Raw genomic sequence first — 20,503 nt, 5'->3', positions numbered from 1 at the left:
CCCTTGCTGGTGCCTTCACCTCTTCCTGTTCCTCCAGCCCCTCATCATGCAGAAGCAGCGCCCTCCTCTGGGTCTGCTTCCCCATCCGTAAGGTGGAGCGGGGACACTGGGCAGGGGCGTCGCAGGAGCCATGGGATCTGCATCCAGTCTGGGATGTGTTCCTAATTAGTCCTGTGCTCTTGAGCACACTGTTTCTCCTCCTTGCTTTTACCTTTTTATCTTTAAAATGTAGTCACTGGGTTAAAATCGTACCCTTAAAAGCTCTACAGTTCTTTCTCTAAGGGTGACTGGGAAAATGATCTGGGGGCTGTGGACCCTTTTCCCCAGGGCTGCAAAGAGAAGACAGCTCACAGGGAAAGGCTGTCCTGAGGGGCAATGATTCCTGGTGGCCCAGAACTGTCACTGGGGTATGACACAAGGCTCACAGGCAGGGCTCACCTCTAAATGGCTGCTGGGCTGGGTTTGTCTTATTTATAGTGTTCTCTACCAGTGAGTTACAATAAGAGTACTAAATATTGATGGCCCAGAACACTGTAGTCTTAATCAGCACAGATGCAGGTCAGTGCTGGTGGGAGCTGGGCCTACTATTCCCCATCAGGACTCCGAAGGAGGACTGAAAACAGAGGCTCCTGAAAGTCTAGGGGTTCCCAAGTGAGGTTTGTAGGTCACTCTGTCATGAGAATGGAGTCGTAGAGACCAGGGTCCCTCCTTCTAGCCATCTCTTCAACAAATGTCCCTTGAGATTCCCCTATGTGCCAGGCGCTGGGTTCGTCTAATGATCAAAACCGAAGTGAAGCTTGTCTAGTGGGGGAGACAGTATACAAATAAATGAATCCAAACAGAGATAAAAGGTGGTGACAGGTACTCTGAAGGGAAAGAGTGAGGTGCTGGGAGAAGGACAGGAAGAATCTGTGGTTTCTCTGAGAAGGTAGCATTTAACCGGAGACCTAGGGGATTTGCAGAGAGCAGAGAATGAAATACTTGCTGCGGAGAGGAGGATCGTAGGCAGTGTTGAGGGCCCATTTGGGGCTGGTAGTCATGAATTTGCAGGAAAACCGTCTCTCCAGTTGCGTGGTGGTGTTTGCGCTAGCACTATTCAGCTATGGGGGTGTAGACTTGGAGAAGGCATATCGGTGAGAAGGTTCATCCACGCTTGGGGTTTTGCTGGAATCACACAGTGCGGAATAGAGAGACAAAGGGTTTGAGAGTACTTATAAGGGAGGGTTGATAATTATAATCTAAGCTGGTTGAGGAGAGATGTGAGAAAAGGAGGAGGTTCTTGGATAGGTAAACAGGTAGATCTACTTGAGGCAACTTTGACCTTGGAGTTCTCTGCATTCCTTGTGCCCCTTCAGCACCTGGTCCTTGCTGCTAGAGTCGCTCCGTCCTCCTGTACCAGAACTAGCTTGAGTTCCCCAGTAGACTATGGACTTTACGAGGGGAAGAACCGTGTGTATAATATCCCTAACATTTAGCATAGTGCCTGAGTTGATACTCAGCAAAAGATTTGAGGAATGGAAGAACATGGAGAGCATTATTATCTGTTTGGTCGATTGGTCCCTTGCGGGCTGTGGGTAGAGGAACCATGGAGGTTTACGAGGATCATCTGAGCTGTGGACAGTTCCCAAAGTGGATTTAGCTGGACAGGAAGGACTTGGAGAGGTTGAGGAAACAGTGGTAGTTGAGGAAGCTGTTTACTTGATCATTTACCTGGCATCTGCCTTCAAGTCTCACTTTGTCTTTCAGGCTGTCCAGAAGGGAAGAAAATGGAATTTATCACCAGCCTACTGGATGCTCTCACCACTGATATGGTGCAGGCCATTAACTCAGCAGCACCCACTGGAGGTGGGAGGTGAGAATGCGAGCGGGACTCAGGCCCAGTGGGACCACGGGGCCCCTGACTTTTCAGATGCTGCGGGTCCCTGGGAGAGTGGGGAGGGGTGGGTAGAACAAGAGCTGGAAGTTGATCCTCTTCCTGAAACCGCGTAGCTGTGACTTTGTCTCACCTTCCACCCAAAATCTCGCCGCCCCTCTCCCCTTTCTAGTCTTTGGGAGTTGCTTTTCTCTAGCTTGTAGTTACCTGATTATAGGCAAGTCCGGGAGTGTCTGGAGACTTCCAGCGCTTCAGTCTCAGAAATGGATGCATTGGAGTGAGTCCAGAATGGCAGGAAGGGGGATGGGCATACGATGGGAACAGGGATGGCAGGGAGGGAGTCCAGAGCATTTGGTGGTTTTCTTCTTTTCTGAGAAGGCAGGAGCCGCGTGCCAGTTTGGCTTCCTGAGAATCCCAAGGGACTCTGGGCAGTGGGATTGGACACTGCCAGAGCCAAGTCCAGCTTAGTTCAGGAGCTGATATGCTGACCGAGGCAGTCCTGACCCGAGGCCGAAAGGTACACGCTCCCCAGCGACCAGCATCGCCGGCGCTCACTAATTTGGACCCATTGGGTCAGTTGATCGGAGCACGCATGCATTCATCTGTCCTCTGCTCAGAACTATTGAACATGCATGGCACGCCAAGCACTGGGCTAAGGATTGGGAATCCAAGGATGCGAGGCATGTCTCTGCCTTCAAAGAATGCAGCCTAATGGGGATACTAGGCTGTAGAAAGATACAAACTGTGTGGTAAGTGCTAGAACCGAGGTGAAAGAACAGAGAAGCGTTTGCTAATTTAGTCTGGAGGAGTCAGAGAAGGCTTCCCGGAGGAGGTGATACTGAGTTTTGAAGGATAGGTAGGACTCAGCTAGTAAAAGAAGGGAAACCATTCCAGGAAAAAGGAAAGAACATTGTGACCCCAGGAAAGTGCACGTCCGAAGTTCAGTATGGCTGAGCTGGGGTGGATGGAGGAGGGGGTGGAGGAGATGACAGTGGTGGTAGATGACACAGAGGATGCAGGTCCCAAAGGGCTTCCCATTATGAAGCCAGAGCGGGAGGCACGGCTGGCGTAGGGAGAGTTCTGGCTCCTTAGCAACGGGAAGTACCATGTGCTTGGCAGGGATGGGCAGCCTGACTCTCAGCTTACGTGGCTCACCAAGGAGGGAGCGCTAGTCCCTCCGCATCTTCCCAGAGGGCAAGGAGTGCCACCACGAGACAGGCCCAGGCCCCCAAGCTGGTGGAAGGGCCCCAGCGTGACTGCATCAGCACAACAGCAGGGCGTGTATCTGGGGTGGGCACCAGGACTCCCAACACAGCTGTCAGTGGTTCTGTGTCCCAAGGCAGACAAGGGCAGCAATCTTGAAAACCCACTTTTATGTCACATCACAGTGAGTGCAGTGGCCGCCTTGTGGGTTGCCACTCTAGGAAACTGCTTGTCCAGGGAGCTTGCTCTCAGCAACCCCCATGGTCCTGTGAGCTCTGAGGCTGGTTTCTGGCCCTGCTCTGTTTTGCTCACCCTGTGGAAGGGTCCAGGCCTCCCCTGGGAGGAGCACAGCAATAAGTCTGAAAAGATGGAGACAGGGTCTGACAGGTCGACAGATGAGAACTGCCCAGAGGCAGCCCATGGTGCTCAGCAACTGGAAGTCTAAAATCGAGAGGGCTGTGTCCGAACCTCCAGGAAGAGGGAGAGGAAATTATGAAAAGGCATATTCAGTATTATATGCCTTTTTGTTATTTATGCTTGGAATGTGAAAACATACCTGTTGTTTCATGCAAAAATGGGTATGAGCTATTTATGGTTTTTAGAAGAGAGGGAAAAAAGAAACGAGAAAGGGGCATGGCCTTAACAATTCCAGGTCTGGGTGCTTTCCACCCACAAATCTCCAGGGCTGCTGGCTCTGACCCACTGCTCAGGGAGCCTGCCTGGTGCTTCTACTTGGGTTCTAAGGAGACAGGACTTCACCCTCCATCCCATTTGCTTCTGCGGGAGTGCAGCCCTTGAGCCCGGCCTGACCTCGGATCCAGGCAGCCTTCAGTGCCAGGGAAAGGACCAAACCCAGCTAGGTCCTGGGCCGGGAGGCCAAAATCACAGGTGGGCCCGCTGCCAGGGCAAGTTCGGATGGACACTTGACCCTCAGATAGCAGGCTGAAGGCATTTTTATAGAAAATAAAAACTAAGAAGTTCGTAAATGCTTTTAATCCCAGTGTGTCATTAGGGAAGGGAGTTTTTGTTGCTGTGGTTTCCAAAAACCTCTTTTAGGTATGATATAATGTTGGGAGAAATTTAAAAAAAAATTCTTTCCTAAACATGTTTTTCATTTCAAGCTCATGTGAGCCTGACCATGTTTGGTTTTGATGAGAATGAAAGGTTTGAACTGCATTTGGTAATTGTGTTACCTGGAGGGTAGACTTGTAATCAAAAGACAGACAAGATGTATCAAGAAATAGTTTAGAAATCAAGGAAGTGGGAGTGGGCCTGCAGAGAGAAGGAGAAAGAATCAGTTATGCAGGGAGGTGGCTGGCCAGGGTTACCGGTTTTACTGAGTTTAAATCCCTCTCAGGTCTCCCTAATATATTTTGAAAAAGCAAAAAGCCCGAACTCTGACCACGAACTGGCCGTGCAGGATGGTCTTGCTGGCGCTCACCCTTCTCTCATATGCTGCTCCCTCCTGTCATTATGTCCCAGCCACTGGTCCTTCTCAGGTCCTCAAACAGGCCAAGCTCTTGCCTGCCCCAGGGCCTCCATGCCAGGTGCTCCTTCAGCCTGGAATGTGAGTCTCCCATCCTCCCGTGACTGGCCCCACTGCTCCATTTAAATATCATCTTCTCAATGACCATCCAAACTAAAGGAGCAGCCCTGTCACCCTCTATCACAACACCACTTTTTTTTTTTTTTTGCGGTACGCAGGCCTCTCACTGCTGTGGCCTCTCCCGTTGCGGAGCACAGGCTCCGGATGCGCAGGCTCAGCGGCCATGGCTCACGGGCCCAGCCGCTCCGCGGCATGTGGGATCTTCCCAGACCGGGGCACGAACCCGTGTCCCCTGCATCGGCAGGCGGACTCTAAACCACTGCGCCACCAGGGAAGCCCACAACACCGCTTTTTAATTCTCAGCCTAGTGCTTATCCCTATCTGATGTTTTGCTGGTTTGTTTATTTGTATCTGTCTCCGCTACCCAATGAAAATTGAACTCAACGAGGGAAGGAGCGTTTTCTGCCTTCTTCCCTGCTGTATTCCTAGAACTCAGGATAGTGCCTGGCACACAGTAGGTGCTCAGTAAATATTTGTTAAATGAATAAATAGCCAGAAGGATGGGTGGATAGATGGATGGATCCCTGTTAGATACAGAGAGGGATGTCTCAATAAGGCCTCTTTTTCTTGGCACACGTCAGAGGCTCCAGCAACGACTTCAAGACTAATTATGAGGCCAGATCTAGCCCTGAAGTTCACTGTAATGCTTCTTTGTCACCAGGGCCTTACGGCGCCCTGGCTGGGACCAAGGGACTTGGGCACCCTGTGGACAGCCCCTGGTCAGGCAGCCTTCTACAGTGGGAGAGCCAAGGCACAGGGCAGCACATCTGGAGCAGGGCTGGCGAAGAGAATTATGGAATCCAGGGTTCCTGGGTTTGGGCCTTGGCTGTGAATTCAGGTAGAATTGAGGTTGCAAGCGCAAGGTCAAAGAAGCCACAGCTGATCCCTCCTGCGTCCTCTCAGGGTGTGGCAGTTAAAGCTGGACACCAGCTGGGGCCAGCGGGAAACAGTCCTATTTGGGGACAGTGAGAAGAAGGGACCGGGAGGATGTTTGGGCTGAGCAGAAAAGAGGGTGTCTTCCCCCCAAACCACCACCTGTCAGGCTTGGAGATTTTAGCTTTGTACAAACTCTTACATCTTACCCGTGGCGTAAGCTCTGTGCTGGGTTCTGGGGACATACAGGGATGAGGGCATGGTTCCGGGCTGGAGGAGCTCCTGGGAGAAAAGCTATGTAATCACGTGAGTGCGCTGTAAAGCCAATGTGACAACAGAGGCAGATGAAGTCCTGCAGGGACTCAGGGGCGGGAGGGCGTGTGAGAGAAGGCTTTCCACAGGAGGTGACATTTAAGCCACATCTTCACTTACGAGTGAGAAAATGCCACGACCTAGATGGACCAGGAATAAGGGTATCCCAGCAGAGGGACCCTAGGGGTAGCGAGGTACGAACGAGGTAGGGTCTGTGGAAGGAATTGTGAGGAGTAAGGTTTAAGCTTGGGAGGCAGGCTGTGGACAGGTGGGAGATGAGGCTGTAGGGCTGGGCAGAGCCCAGATCATCCTGGGTCTTGTGATTTGCGCCAGAGAGGGCCACAGAGAGGCATGTGACTAGATGGGCATTCCTACAGAAGCCAGACGGGGGGAGGGGAGCTAAATGGGGCAGGAAGGTTACAGCCCACACCAGAGGGAACGGTGGTGAGAATGTGGACTAAAGCTGTGGCAGATGGGATGATTTACTGAAGCTTTAGTAATGAAATCAATAGGATTTGAAGACTTGCTGGATGTAGGGAGTGGAAGAGGGAGATATCTACTTCCTTTTCTGGTCTTCTAGCCTGATTTAGGGGGAAAGCAGTGCTGCCCAAATCTAAAAATAGGCAAAGTAGAATGGGGTATCCATGGAAACATCTGTGGCTAGTGCTTGGGAGGGGGTGGCCTGCAGGTATCATTAGATGAGAGCTGTTCTCAGTGAAGGTTGCTAGATCATTGAATTATGCTCTTTTTTTTTTTTTTTTTGCGGTACGTGGGCCTCTCACTGCTGTGGCCTCTCCCCTTGCGGAGCACAGGCTCCGGACGCGCAGGCCCAGCGGCCATGGCTCAGGGGCCCAGCCGCTCTGCAGCACGTGGGATCCTCCTGGACCGGGGTACGAACCCGCGTCCCCTGCATCGGCAGGCGGACCCTCAACCACTGTGCCACCAGGGAAGCCCTGAATTATGCTCTTCATCCTTCCCGCTCCAGAAGGCAGAGTTCCGCCCCCGGCCCCTCACCCCACTGGCTACGTCAGCCTCCCCATCAGCATTTATCAGTCCCAAAGGGGGAGTTCTGAGATCCTAGCTGGCAGAGCCTTCTAGCGCAGGGGAACCCTCTCCTTTCTCCACTCCACCCTAGGAAAAGTCAACGTTGAGAGGAGCTGGGCGGGGCCGCGTGAGCCTCGCTGCCCCTCCCGTGGCCCTGCAAGAAGAGACCGTGGGTCTGAGGCTTCCTCCTTCCTGCCCAGTGCGGTGACTTGTTGATGTTCTCACAAGGAGGAGGCTGGAATGCAGCTGACTTGGCGTTTCCCAACTCTCCCCACCCGCACAGCTGGCAGGGCCCGGACCCCGCTCCAGATGGCACTCCGTTGGCCTGCTTGGCTTGGCCCGTGCCTCCAGGCCAGCCCACCTCACCTTGTTTAAAACTGCTTGGGACAGCGGAATTGGGCCCGAGATCTTGGCCAGCGCCAGTTTCCTTGTGGTAAAAGGGGCTGACTCTCCAGCTGTGCGTTGCAGCCGAGGCCCAGCGGGCTGAGGCTGCAGGAGCGACACCGAGAGGGCTGCGGGGGAAGGGTGGCACCTGCCGCCTCTTAATTTGGGAGAAGACTCGGCGGGGCCCGGCCAGTCCAGGGAGGGACCTGGCTCTAGTGGTTTTCCTCATCGCTGGAGACGGGAGGCAACAGGACGGCCACCAAAACAGCCCAGAGGCGGGGCTGACGCCAGCCTTGCACTGCGTCTCTCCACACCATATCCGAGGAAACCTGGATCCTCTACTCACCCAATAAGCCCTTTTAATGGGAGTGGAATTGTGTCTGTAGGCAGGCCCGTAGCAAGGACCTGGGCATCGCCGTTAAGTGATCTTAAAGAACCGTCACACTCTCTAACATAGGGTCCCCAGCCCTGGCCTGATGAGCAGCTCTGAATTCCAGCGGTTCTGATCCCAGTTCTGTGAGCCTATGTGAGAGAGAGGCCGGGAGTCTGATGCCCGTGTAACCCTAGAACTGGGAGTGCAAGTTGCCAGTGTTTTTAAAGGATCCTGCTAGAAAGCTGTCAGAGCTGGAGGGCTCGGTGGGCTGTGGCTTTGAGGTCAGGGGTGAATTGTGAGGAGTCCAGCTGTGATGGAAAGGACTCCACCAGCACAGACTGCTTGAGAGGTTCCTGGAGACTCAGGGAGGCTCTCTTGCCCCACCCCATCCAGCACGCCCCTGGGAAAACCTTAGCTTCTCCTTAGTTAACAGAGGCTTCTCGTGTCTTCTTTCACACGTGCCCACCACTGGTTTGGCTAAATCAGGACTCCTGATAGATGTCAGGCGTAACTAGTTCTTGCGTGAAGCATGGTAGTTTGGGGACTTGAGGCCGCTGTGAAGCCAAAACCTCATTTTCAGCGTTTTGGGCCAGATGCCTTCAGTAGTTTTCTTTTTTCTCGTATGCTTTGTTGGAAGCATGAAAACTACCCCCAAGCCCCTCCCAGTTACTGTGTTTTGTCTCACCCGATCTTCTTCCAGAAGGTTCAGACTTATTCTTCTGGGATCATGGCTGGAGTCTCCTTCCCTCTAGATGAGGGTTCTTAACTTGAGTCCGTGACCTTGGATGAGGTTTAGGGAGTCCATTAAACCCCTAAAATCTGCAGAGTTCTGGGTGCATGTGCATCTTAGAGAGAGGGGCTATGGCTTTGTTTACGATTTCTGAGGGTCCATGATCCCACCCCACTGCCCCGCACCCTCACTAAGAAATTCTTGCCTTAAATGTACTTGGCGCTTGGCCTAGACAAAGCCTTGGCTTCCAAAATAGGACCCTAGCGCTGCCTAGCTACACATGTGGAGCCTGGCTCTGATGTTTGGGGAGGGGGTAGCATGGGATTCTGGAAGTCAAAGGATTTCAGAAGCAGAGTGCCTCACGCCAGCTGGGGACGGGGGCGGGGAGAGGCAGGCCCACAGGGCAGGCTGCCGGTTGGGGAAGTGCTACAGGGAGGCAGAGGCACTGCTTGCAGGGCCCTCGGGGGATGTCTCCTGGGACGTGTCCTCGGCTGCGGGGTATGGGGGACATACGGGGGGTAGCGGGCAGAAAGCATGGGCGCTCTGGGCTGGGGAGCTCCTGCTGGGAGTGAGGACGGCAGGAACACGGTTCTCCAGACAAGGAGGCAGGGAAGGGAGGAAAAACGGAGCAGCCCCCAAATGACAGTCACTCTCTGGCATAAGAGGAAACGCTTAGAGGCTGTAGCGCGGGAGAAGAGCTGCTTCTTGCCGCAGCCTAGCCCAAAGGAAGGTGCGGGGAGCTCCAGCAACAGAGTCGCTGAGAACTGGGCAGGCGGGCGGGAGCCCAGGAACACGTGTTGGAGGCAGCAGGCCTCTCCTGGCTGGGCGTCTAGGCGGGATGACCTCATCCCTTCCCGTCTCAGCAAGTGAGGTTTTATTATTCCAGCCTCTAGGTAGACATTACGCTATGCTGAGCCTAAAGGTTAAAGGAGGAGCTGCCTTCGCGGGGACGTTCTCGTGGCCCCCTCACGGGAGGGGCCGAGGGGGAAGGCCCTCCCCTGGCCGCCTTAGAAAGCCTGGGTGGGAATAGCTGGAGTGTCTCCCCTGGGTCCCTCCTGGCTCTCCTCCCGCAGCTGGGTCCTCTCTCGCGTGTAGGAGAAGGCGAGGGCAGGCAGGGTGCCCTGCGAGGGAGCTGGCCACCCTCCCTGCTGCTCCACGAGCATCCTGATAGAGAATGTTCTGGGGCCCGCCTGGTATACCCTGCAGGCTCGAGAGTGAATGTTGCAGTGAAAGTAGAGGAAGCTTAAAACCACCAAAGAACCATGTACTGGCAGAGACAACAGTCTGAGCCATGCCTGTTTGAAAGCCCTTCCAAGCCTGGTTTCTATGACAGACCTAGCAGATTCCCCAAGGGCCAGAAGCAGACGGTCCCTCACACCTTCCCCAGGTGCTCCCTGCGCCAGACCTGTCAAGATGAGGTCCTGCTGGCAGATCCACTAATTGTGCTCTCTTGGAATTGGTCCAGGGTGCCCAGGGGGACCTGCCCAAGACTGCAATCCACTTAACTAGGAGTGGGCATTCAACAGGGATGCTTGGCGTTTTTTTGGTAATGAAACATCTTTTTCCCTAAATGGTGAGGCCACTTGGGGGTTGGGGTAGCGGAGGGAGTTTGCTGGCTCATTCATAGCGAAGGTGTCAGGGATGGTCCCCTCCCTCCCGGAAAACTCGGCAAACCCTAGAGAAGAACCCCAAGGCACTGGGAAGTGCCTTGAATATTTTTCTTGCCGGGTACAGCTTCAGAGTGTGCTGGCAGGCACTGAATCCCTGGTGTAGGATCCCTGTGTGACAGCGAGCCCCTCTGCCCATGCCTCTCACCCATGGTCGTCACGTAGTCTGTCCCAGTGCCCTGCAGACTAAGTATTTGAATGTGTGGACCTCCCAACCTCAGCCTTAGTCCCCCAACCAAGGGAAAGTTACCCAGGGCTTTAAACAAAAGGGCCTTGACCACATTCACTCCGTGCCAAGCCCCGGCAGCAGGAACCATGGGACTCGTGTGACTCTGTTCTCCTGGCCAGAGACCCCAGTCACCCCCTCTAGAAGAGACGCATCATGAGTAAATGAAATTGATGGGTGGGCCTTGTGTACATTACATGTGTAGGCATTGCTCTTGTCACGTTACGGTCGCCACGCATACGTGGGCTGTGTTAGATGCGGTCACCGCTGTGCATCTCGACACCGGGAAGCTTTCTTGGTTACTGTAGCCCAGTGCTTCTTAGCAGAATCCCCTGGGGGTTGTAGTTAACATGTGGCTTCCTGGGTCCACCCTGGGCCTCCTGTCTTAAAACCTCTATGTGGACAGACTCACGCTTAGTAGGTCTGGACTTGCCAGCTGTAGAACCTCTGTTTGCGTCCATCTCAATTGCCTTCTTTCCTCAATTCTTACCGCACTTGATACCTGATAGGGACGGCCCACGGGAACTTCACACTGACCCGTTGCTGCTCGGTTTCACTTTTTTGGCTCTGTTTCGCGAAGACAGCAGTTTGAAGCCAGGGGCTCTGCCTCCTGCTTTGGAAGCCCTCCCAGGACCTGGACTGGCACTGGGTGGGTGGTGCAGGCTCTGAGCACCCTTTCCCATAGTCACGTCCATTTGGATGCCAAGTTCATGTGTAACGGGCAGCTTGTGTGGCAGCAACACCAGGCTGGGAGAAGGACAGTTTGGATCCCTGTGGTTTCTCAGGTGAATTATATCCAGCCGATATGTCTTGAGCATCTGTCTTGTATGAGAACGTTGCTGGCTGTGGCGGAGGGGGTGGCGGGCTCACCTACTTGGGGACCCCCGAAGAATGAAGTGTCCAGTCTTGTGGCTCAAAGTTGGAAAGGATGGCTTGATTCGGCTGCAGGCTCATGGGGGCTGGGAGGGCTTGGGCTCAGAGAAGCCGTTTCTGCCCGGCTGCCGGCAGCCCTGGCATCTGAGCACGTGGGAGGGAACTGAGGCTGGGCTGGTGGCTCCTGCAGGATCCTGAGCGGTGTGCTTGGGGATGGGGGTGTCTGCCCGTGGCCCAGGTTCTCAGAGCCAGACCCCAGCCACACCCTGGAGGAGCGAGTGGTGCACTGGTACTTCAGCCAGCTGGACAGCAACAGCAGCGACGACATTAACAAGAGGGAAATGAAGCCCTTCAAGCGCTACGTGAAGAAGAAAGCCAAGCCCAAGAAATGCGCCCGGCGTTTCACTGACTACTGTGACCTGAACAAGGACAAGGCCATCTCACTTGCCGAGCTGAAGGGCTGCCTGGGTGTCAGCAAAGAAGGTGAGTGCTCGCCTATGCTCCTGGCCCACTAGGACTTGCCCCGCCCGGGCCCGGGGGCCGAGGGCTCCCCCAGTAGATGAGGTCCCAGGTGCGTGTTTATTCAGCTACTTACTGGGAGTGTGTTATGCTTCACGCTAGACGCCTGATATAGTGAGGAATGGATGGATAAGGTCCCTGTCCTTCCACAGTCTATGGAGGAGACACATAGTGAAGTACTTACATACCTTGTGGTAAGTGCTATGAGGGTGTATTAGGAGAGGCCAGGCTGCAGTGACAAGTACAGCCACACATGTAATGGCTCAGCTCAGCACAGTGAGTATTAGTTCATCTTGCCCGTATAGTAGTTCACCACGATTCCAGGTCCTAGGGGTGTGTGTGTGTGTATGGTGTATGCAGGGGAAGGAATAGGAGTGGGGATTGCTTCGTGTGCAGTCACTGAGATTCAGGCTGAGAATGACTCTGCCATCTTTATTATGTGGCATCCAGGGTCACCCTGGGGGTCTTCTCCCTTCCCAGCCAGCCAGATGGCGTAAAGCCTGGAGCAGTGCCTGTGGTGGGGGGTTGACGGGCCAGTCCTGGAAGTGACACACGTCACCTCTCCTATTTCACTGGCTTGAACTCAGTCACTAGACCACACCCCACAGTAAGGAAGGCTGGGAACCCAAGAAGAGGAGGAGAGCGTGAATTCTGGTGGACACCTAATATCTCTGTCACAGTGGAGCAAGTGCAGAGTATTGTAGGAACGTACGTAAGGCACCCCCATCCGCTCAGGGGCAGACGGGCTTGGAAAACTTTGGGAAGGAGGTGATGTCTAGACCAAGGGTCAGCCAACTGTGGCCCATGGGCCCAATCTAGTCCACGGCCTGTTTCTGTACAGCCTGTGAGCTGAGTGGTTTTTCTATTTTTAAAGGGATGTAATTTTCAAAAATGAAGAATATACAACCGAAACTATTGTATATTGTACATGACCACCAAAGCTAACATACTTACCAGCTAGTCCTTTACAGATAAGTTTTCTGCCCCTGCTCTACAGCAGTCCCTGAGCAATGAGTAAGAGGTGGCCAAGCAGAAAGATCAGGGGAAGGAAGAGTGTTCTGAGCCGAGGCAAATGAAGAGTGAAGCTGCAGAGGTGAGGGAGGAGAGTTCTAGAGGAGCTGAAGGAGGTCAGTGTGACTGAGATGCGTGTTTGAAGATGGAAGGGGAGGGGAAGGGGTAGGAGGCAAGGTGAGAGAGTTTCAGCTCTACAAGGGCGGTGGGGAAGCTGTTGAAGGGATTCAGTCAGAGACACAAGAGCGTCAGTTTTGCTTAAAAATTATTCTGGTGCAGTGTGGGAAATGGATTGGGGATAAGCAAGGCAGAGCCCCCAGTAGGAGGCTGTGGCTGTCCAGACAGGAGGTGATGGAGGCCTGAGTTATGAAGAACCCCGTAGGGGATGCAGAGTAGTGGGTAGAGGTGACTAGGTAGACCTGCAGGCCCTGGTGACTGAGTGCATAGAAGGATGAAGGTTGGTTTGGGCAACTGGACAGTGGGTCCATTCACTGAGCTGGGCCACGTGGGAGGAAGAGCCGAGCGGGTGCAGGGGGACAGGGAAGGTGACGAGGATGGCTTGGACGTGTCAAGTTGGATGCACCCAAAGAATTAGAGGGTCTGTAGTACCAGTGAAAGGTCTGGGCTGAAGATACCAATTCGGGTGGTGCTGACTTATTTGAAATGGAAGCTTGGGAAATGCTGAGATTGCCTTGGAGGAAACATGAGGGCTTTTCCTCGTTCTAACCCTCGTTTGACAGTGTAAACCCAAAAGGTAGCTGGGGAAGTGGCTGAGTTACCATGAGGTACCCAGTCTCGGGACCTGCCCGCTCCATCACTGGGTTCTGGCCTTTGTTCTGGGGCGTGTGGCCCTGGGTGAGTGACATCGCTCTGGGCACCCCTGTCTGATGAGGATGCCTCTCTGTGTTCCCACGACTCTGAGTCCCCAGGACCCTGCCTCGGCCACAGACTCGTTCTTTCACCCAAGTACAAACTACTCAGCCATCCCGGGTTTCAGTGTTTTCATCGGGAAGATGGAAATAATCATAATATCCACCTCATAGGGCTGTTGTGCTGATTCACTGGGACAGTGAGTCAAAGCAGTTGTCATAGTGCCTGAGACATTGAAGGAACTCCGCGGAAGTTCAATATTACTATCCTCCTCCGTAAGATTATTGCCGCTGTCAGAAGCCTTATCACACTGCATTTGCAGTTCACGTTCCTGATTCTCCCCTGCAGCTCCCCTGTAGCTGTGGGTGTGCCTTCTCAATTTCTAACCTCAGGCAGAGTGCACAGTGCACGGTGCACGGCGCCCAGTAACAGTGCATTAGATCCTTGTCAAATGATGAAGGGATAGGAGAGGGATTGTCCTGTATGGTGACATTACGCTTTGGCATTTGGAATCTGTGCCCATTTCTCAGAGCACAGCCTGAGGGCCAGTATTGGAAAGAGACTACCCAGTGTTAGTATAGACCCCAGGCCCACCCAGGAGCACTTCTGGGCTCAGTGGGGTTGGAATCACAGAGCTCTGTAGCCCCTCTGCCCTCAGCCCCCTTCCTGTGCTGGTAGTTCAGGTCCGTGCAGCACACAGCGGCCAAGGGGAGGCTGAGTGTGGTGACCTCGGGTCCACCGAGCTCAAGGAGGCCTCCCGGCTGTCCTCTGAAGCTTTGTGGGGCACCAGGTGCACAGAACCCAGAGGAAGCATCCAGGCCTGACACTTACTAGCTCTGTAATCTTTAGCAAGCTACCCAAACTCTCTGAGCCTCAATTTCCTCATCTGCAAAATGGAGATGATAGCATCTGCCTCACAGATTCGGTGTGGTTTAACAAGCTGGTGCCTGTGATGGACTTAGCTCAGTACGTGGTTAGTGGTGAATGCACAAAAGAAATTAGGAGTAGTAGAGTAACGCACCCCCAGGCTGCCGGCAGCTTCGCAGGGTCCCTCTCCTCTGCGGAGCAGCAGAAAAGCCACTTGGGTAGATGGTATGTAGGGAATGGAGCAGATGTTGGTCATCTGGTGTTGTGCAGCGCCCTCTGGTGGGCTGAAAGGGGCTTGCACACCAAGTTGGGGGCAGAAGTCGGGTGTGGGGAGGACAGAGTTTGGGGGTGAATGTAGCTTTGGGTGTGAGGGACTGAATTTTCGGGAAATGCCCCATGAACACAGGCATTTTTACCAACCGGATTCCTCACTGGGGAGCTAAATTCTCAGGGCTGGTCTTTCTTAACTGGCCCTTCCCAGCATATAAAGCACCATCATTAGGATTACTGTCACCACCCTCTGAAGCAGGCAGGCTGGAGCCGAGTTCTTCCATTGAAAAAAGTTGCCAGCTCTCCCAATGAATTGCCCAAGGATGGACCTGCTCCGGGCTCGGACCTTTTCTCTCCCCTGCCTTCCTTGGTAGTTAAGAGCATGATTCTGGAAGCAGACAGGTCTGAGTTTGCTTCACCACGTAAAAGCTACGCCATCTCCAAGCCTCAGTTTCATCCTCATAAAATGGGGATAATTTGATTGTTTTATTAGAACCATATACAGTTGCTCTGAGGATGAAGCGATATTTTGGTGAAGGGATTAGTGCGGTAAGCCTTCAGGGTGAGAGCTGGTTACCGCTGGCTGTATGTTTTCTCTCCTGAGTCTCAGCCTGGTGGGCGGGACTATCTGAGGTCCTCTGTATGTGTAGATCCTGTCAGCCCTGAGAGAAGCAGCTGCTGGCTGGAGCAGATGAAAGATGGGATTCAGGGCCTGGCAACCTGGCTCACCTCCCACCCGCCTGCCTTCGGCTTGTCCCGCTATCTTTCCAAGTTTGTTTTCTCATCCGTGACATTGGATATACCGGTATCTACCCCTCACCCTACCCCACCCTGTGTTCTGTCTTTTTTCTCAGGTCTTAAGGAATGTTAGTGTCAGTTGGGGGCGGTTGAGCTGAGGGTGGGCGTGTATCCCCACAGCACGTTACACTCCTCCAAGCCCTTTCTCCGTGGATTCAGTTGATCCTCCCTGTGAGAGGCACAGCAGAAGCAGCGCAGCTGTGGTCCTAATTCCTGCTCCACAGTCTGACCCAGAGGGGTTAAGGGCTGTGCACAAAATCACACAGCCTCCAGGGCCCACGTGGAGCTGGCCCAGCTCTTGGTGTGCCTGCCTTGCAGCTCCCCGCTCCTCCCTTAGGAGACCTAGGCCCTGCAGAGCCTCCAAAACCGATCAGCACCCCATGGGGTGGAGTGGGTGTTCGGCAGAACAAGCCTTGGACCTCCGATAAGCTCCTCAGCTGCTCTGAGCATCAGTTTCTGGATTTGTTAAGTGAAGGGGCTGGACCAGATGATGGCTAAGATTCCTTCCACCTGACCTTCTGCGACTGGGAGAGCCAGGACCCAAGAAGGTTATGCAAATGTCCATCAGCACTAAAGCCCCTCTCCGCTAATGAGGGGGCCCTGGCCTTAGGGAAGAAGGACTGTGTTTAAAGGTGTTGGCTAACAAGGGGTATACCCGGGTAGAACAGGAAGCCTGGCCACACAATCTCTGGCTCTTCCCCAAGTGCCCTCTTCATTCTGGGCACTAGAGGGGCCAGGGGCCCAGGTATAGAAGAAGCCCTACCAGTTCTCTGGGTCAAGGCCACTCAAGCATCCTAAGTTCCTGTTTTGGCATCTTCCCCCAGGGAAAATGATCAGGCAAAAACCCATTCAGTAAGTTGCCTTCTTTCTGGGGTCCTTTCTATGGGCCCCCTGATGCAGCTTCGGTAGTGCAGCGGAGTGTTGGGATTGGCCAAGTTACTTGGACTCCCATGTTCGATTTGTTTGCTGAGGACACAAGAGAAAGATTAGTTAGTGCTACAAGGATCCTACCATTCCCACCTATAAACGAGCACCTACCACTTCCGCCCCAGCCCCAGGTTGAAAGGCTGGCATCTGGGAGTAGGATGGTTTGTACAGAGTGCACGCCCCCCAACTGTGTTTACTGGGCAAAACCTAGTTCTCTGGAATGGCAGCCTCATTTTGTTGCCACTGTGATGCCTCGTGGTGGCAAAGATGGGCTGGTGAAACATGGGCTTGTCTGCAAGTCCAGGTTACCTGTGTCCCACCCAGCCCCGTGTTTAACAGCAGGTAGAAAAGCCTCCTCCGGTGAGGAGATGGACATGTGTAGCTGGATTGCTCGTAAACCCAACCCTAACTTCTCACTTATACCTCCCTTCTCAGTAGGACGCCTCATCTAAGGAGCAGAAAACCAAAGGGCAGGTGGAGAGACCAGGGAGGCAGGATGGATCACCAGACACCTGACCTTGGACGCTGCCCACAGCCCAGCCACATCCCATGTAACATGAGTGGTGCCCACCGTGTTTGCACTTTTAATAACTCTTACTTGTGTGTTTTCTTTTTGGTTTCATTTTTAAACACCAATATCTAATACCACGGTGGGAAAAGGAAAGGGAAGAAAGACTGTTTGTTCTCTTTTATTGTTAAGGTTTTGGATCTGCTACTGACAACGTTTAGGGTTCTGAGGGGGTGAGGGTCTTGTTGGGACTGAGAAGAAAGAGATTTGTATACTGTATATAATTATATATGTAAATTGTATAGTTCTTTTGTACAGCCATTGGCACTGCTGTCTGTTTATTCCCCTCCCTGTTCCTGCTCTGGGCTGTGAGGGCTCTGGACCCACGGGCCAGCTTTCTGGAACCCAGAACTCCATCCCCAGCCCGCTTGGATTCTGTTTGGAGAACAACCCCTGTGGTTAGAGCGCAGACTCCATTAGTTCTTTTCTAGTGGGAGGAGGGCACCGCCTCTTGCTGTGTCTGTCAGAGCTGGCAAGTCACTTGGCGGTTGACCCTCTCAAGGGAGGCTGGGTGTGGGACAATGTGAGGGGCCCCTGAAGGGAGAGCTCCCGTGCCCATGTGTTCCTGCCATCCGGATCCCCAGGTGGCCCTGACCCCGTGGGTGCACAGTGTCCTGGTGGCCCACTGAGCAAATTGTCCTCCAAGGATTTGCGTTAGGGTCAGTTGAAACATTTCCACCCATGTTTAGCATCTCCTCCACGTAAAGCATGAGAAGGGAGCCAAAGAAGGAAAAGACACACAGAGGGGCCTTTTATTTAGTAGCTGTTTAGTATCTGAGCAGCGGAGGGAAGAGGACAGAAGGCCTGCCCTGATGAGTGCGGTCCCCACAGGAGGCTTCTCACCTCCTGCAAACCCACGAGTGAGGATTCCCGAGACGGCTCCCAGGGCCAAGGTCAGACTAGGCTTTTACTTCCACTCTCCTCTATCTCCCCTTGCCATCCTCTGGTCATCATAAGCCTGAGGGAAGAGTTGTGTTGGTCACCTTGTTGGAAACTCAGCCTTTTTTTCCCAAAACTCAGTACTGAGGTTCTTCCTGTTCCCTTAAATGCTCTTAAAGGCTTCCACGCTTGAGGCCAATTCCAGAGCAAAGCTCATCTTGGGCCTCCCACTTCTGCCCTCGCCTAGAAGTGCAGAGATAATAACCCAGCTACGGGGAAATCCAGGCCTAGCTTTCCACAGACATTTTACTGTGTGGAATCCAATGTGCTGGGCCGCCTTCGGGTCAGATGCCAGCTTCTTCTGCCCGGGTGACCATGCCTATCTGACAGTCATCAAAGAGCAACACGTGGCACTTAGCACCCCTTCCATGAGCAGGTGTGGCAGCAGTGAGGGAGGCTGGGTAGTAGCCCAGGACTTGTGCCCCTATGGATTGCTTTTGGAAATCTGGCCACATCTCCTGCATCTCGTACCCCATCCCGGTATCCCATCCTCTGACTGGAGAAGGTTCTTGCTGTCTGGGTGAAAGTCCCAGAGGTTGTGTTAGGGCGATTGGAGGCCCCATCCCAGCACGGTAAGGTGGAAGGGCAGCCCTAGCCCATTAGTTTGGACCAGAAAGCTCAGCGTGCTGGAACCGGATGGACTTTCCAGGAGACCCCAGTCCCCTACTCTGGCCAGGAGGAAGCACCTCCTTGTAGAACATCAGACTCTCCCCTGGGCATCTTCTCTCTCACACATATGTGGAGGCTGTGTTCTGTGGTTTTCCTTTGTGAGGAGGGAGGGAGACTATTTGTAGCTTGTTTTATAAAAAATAAAAATGAGTCAATCTTGGTGGCTGTTGCCTCTTTCTTTGGGTGGCTTCCTCTGATGGAAAGGTTTCATTTCCTTAAAAGGCTAGTTGTTTTCTGTGGCCCGGGTGCCCTCCACTCTGACCTTGGGAAGTCTGAGGTGCTAGATGGGAAAGGAACCCCAAAGTGGCCGATAGGTGGCGCCACACTTTGCGGTTAGGACGTCGATGCCCTGGGCCCTCACCTGCAGTGTTGGTGCCCTCTTTGTAATTCTCCCTCTTGCCCTCACAAGGAAGGTAGGGGATGTTGGTGGTGGTGCTTTTGGGGCAGGGCTGGGGGTAGCCCATTCTGTGGCTTCAGGCTGGTGGGAGTGGGCGTTGTGGCCATCATCCTATCACAAGACCCCAGGCTGGAAAGCAGCCGTAGACAGGGAGCAGGCCCCCAATGAGGGTCACACCGTCCGTGCCCCACTTTTGTGGGACGCATGTTCAGGTCACGTATTCAGGTCGAGGCTGCTGGCCTGCCTGGCATTGCTGGAGGCCTTCAGCGTGGACATCGCAGCAGAGATGAGGCTCTAGATTGTGTCTGGTGTTATGGGGCGTCTTTTCCCTTTGTATCCCACCCCTGCCCACACGCAGCTGTCCCCGGATGTGGCTTCCTCACCAGTCTCTTTTTGTCACCTCTGTTCCCTTGTCCTTTGCAGGTGAACAGAAGATAACGCCCCTGAGAAATTCTCCCCTAGCCTCCTTCAGCTTTTTCCCGGGAAAGGATGTCAGCCTTTGAATGGGGTCATATAGGTCCCCCTTCTCTAGTGCTGACACTGAGCTGCTCTGTCCACGGGCCCTGAAATACTTAATACTCACCCCAGCCCAGTGCTACTGGCGTCATCAATCCCATTTCACAGGTGTGGACGCAGACTTGGGAGCTCGGTGACTTGCTGGGTTACACCCAGCTGGGAAAGGCAGAGCTGGGTGTCACCCTAAGATCTTCCTCTCCAGGCCTAGAGCTCTGCCCACTGCCCAGATGCCTTCCTGGAGGGGCTAGAACAACAGCCTTCTCCCTCCTTAACCCCGGGTGGCTGCATTCAGCTGTGAGTACACTTTTTTCTCTGCATAGTTTAGAGTCTTACTAAAAACCACTAATTTGTAGAGGTCTCTCATGGGCTTCAGGGATTTGGGGAAGAGAAATAAGGGAGGTATTTGCCCATGCAGCACCTCATTGGGAGACTTGGGGTTGACCTAGCCTCTGCAGAGAGATCCAGGCTGATGTGGGAAGGGGGCAGAGCCAGCCTGCAGCCCCGCTCAGCCTTCCTCTGCTTTCTCCAGAGACAGGAGGGCCATTCCCAGCAGCGGTCAAGGAGAAGTGAACGGTAGGTCCATCCTATTTCTTCCTTCACCAAAAGTCTCCTGAGGCATGCTTGGCCTCTGTGGGGAGGGGAAGACTGGGGATGTTGTCAAGAGATGACTTGGGACTTCCCTGGCGGTCCAGTGGTTAAGACTCTGCAGTTCCAATGCAGGAGGCGCAGGTTTGACCCCTGGTCAGGGAACTAAGATCCCAAATGCCGCACAGCACGACCAGAAAGAAAGAAAAAAAAAAAAAAGAGAGAGGTGACTGCTGCTGGGGCCAGGCATCTTGCCAGGGCCCCTCAGATGCCATGAGAGGAGGGGCTTCCAGGCTGGTACTCACCCCTGGTTCCCCAGGGGATCTGGGTGGGATGGGAAGCTGGCAGCACCAGAGCCCTTGTAGAAAAAACCCAGAGAGAGAGCCAGCCTGCTCATCCGGCC

At 53.7% G+C, this 20,503-nt stretch overlaps 1 protein-coding gene across 4 annotated transcripts in view; it reads left to right on the top strand.

Annotated features, from left to right (window-relative positions):
• The window catches only part of SMOC1 (SPARC related modular calcium binding 1), a gene marked incomplete at its 5' end in the record, with an annotated part of 155,549 nt that extends 136,802 nt beyond the window's left edge, over positions 1-18,747 (top strand). For 3 of the 4 annotated variants that reach the window (XM_082649739.1, XM_082649737.1, XM_082649738.1), the window contains 3 exons: positions 1,747-1,852; positions 11,403-11,647; positions 16,862-18,747. In XM_082649739.1, coding sequence (XP_082505865.1) covers positions 1,747-1,852; positions 11,403-11,647; positions 16,862-16,878 — 368 coding nt within the window. In that variant the 3' untranslated portion in view covers positions 16,879-18,747. The remainder of the gene's footprint in view (positions 1-1,746; positions 1,853-11,402; positions 11,648-16,861) is intronic. The other variant, XM_082649736.1, reaches the window with a different exon arrangement.
• Positions 18,748-20,503: the final 1,756 nt, after the last annotated feature.

This window comes from Grampus griseus (genome assembly GCF_964374135.1).
Source record: "Grampus griseus genome assembly, chromosome: 2".
In the NCBI taxonomy this organism is placed as follows: Eukaryota; Metazoa; Chordata; class Mammalia; order Artiodactyla; family Delphinidae; genus Grampus; species Grampus griseus.
The sequence above is the reverse complement of the archived record's forward strand: the minus strand, read 5'-3'. Positions and strand labels throughout refer to the sequence as shown.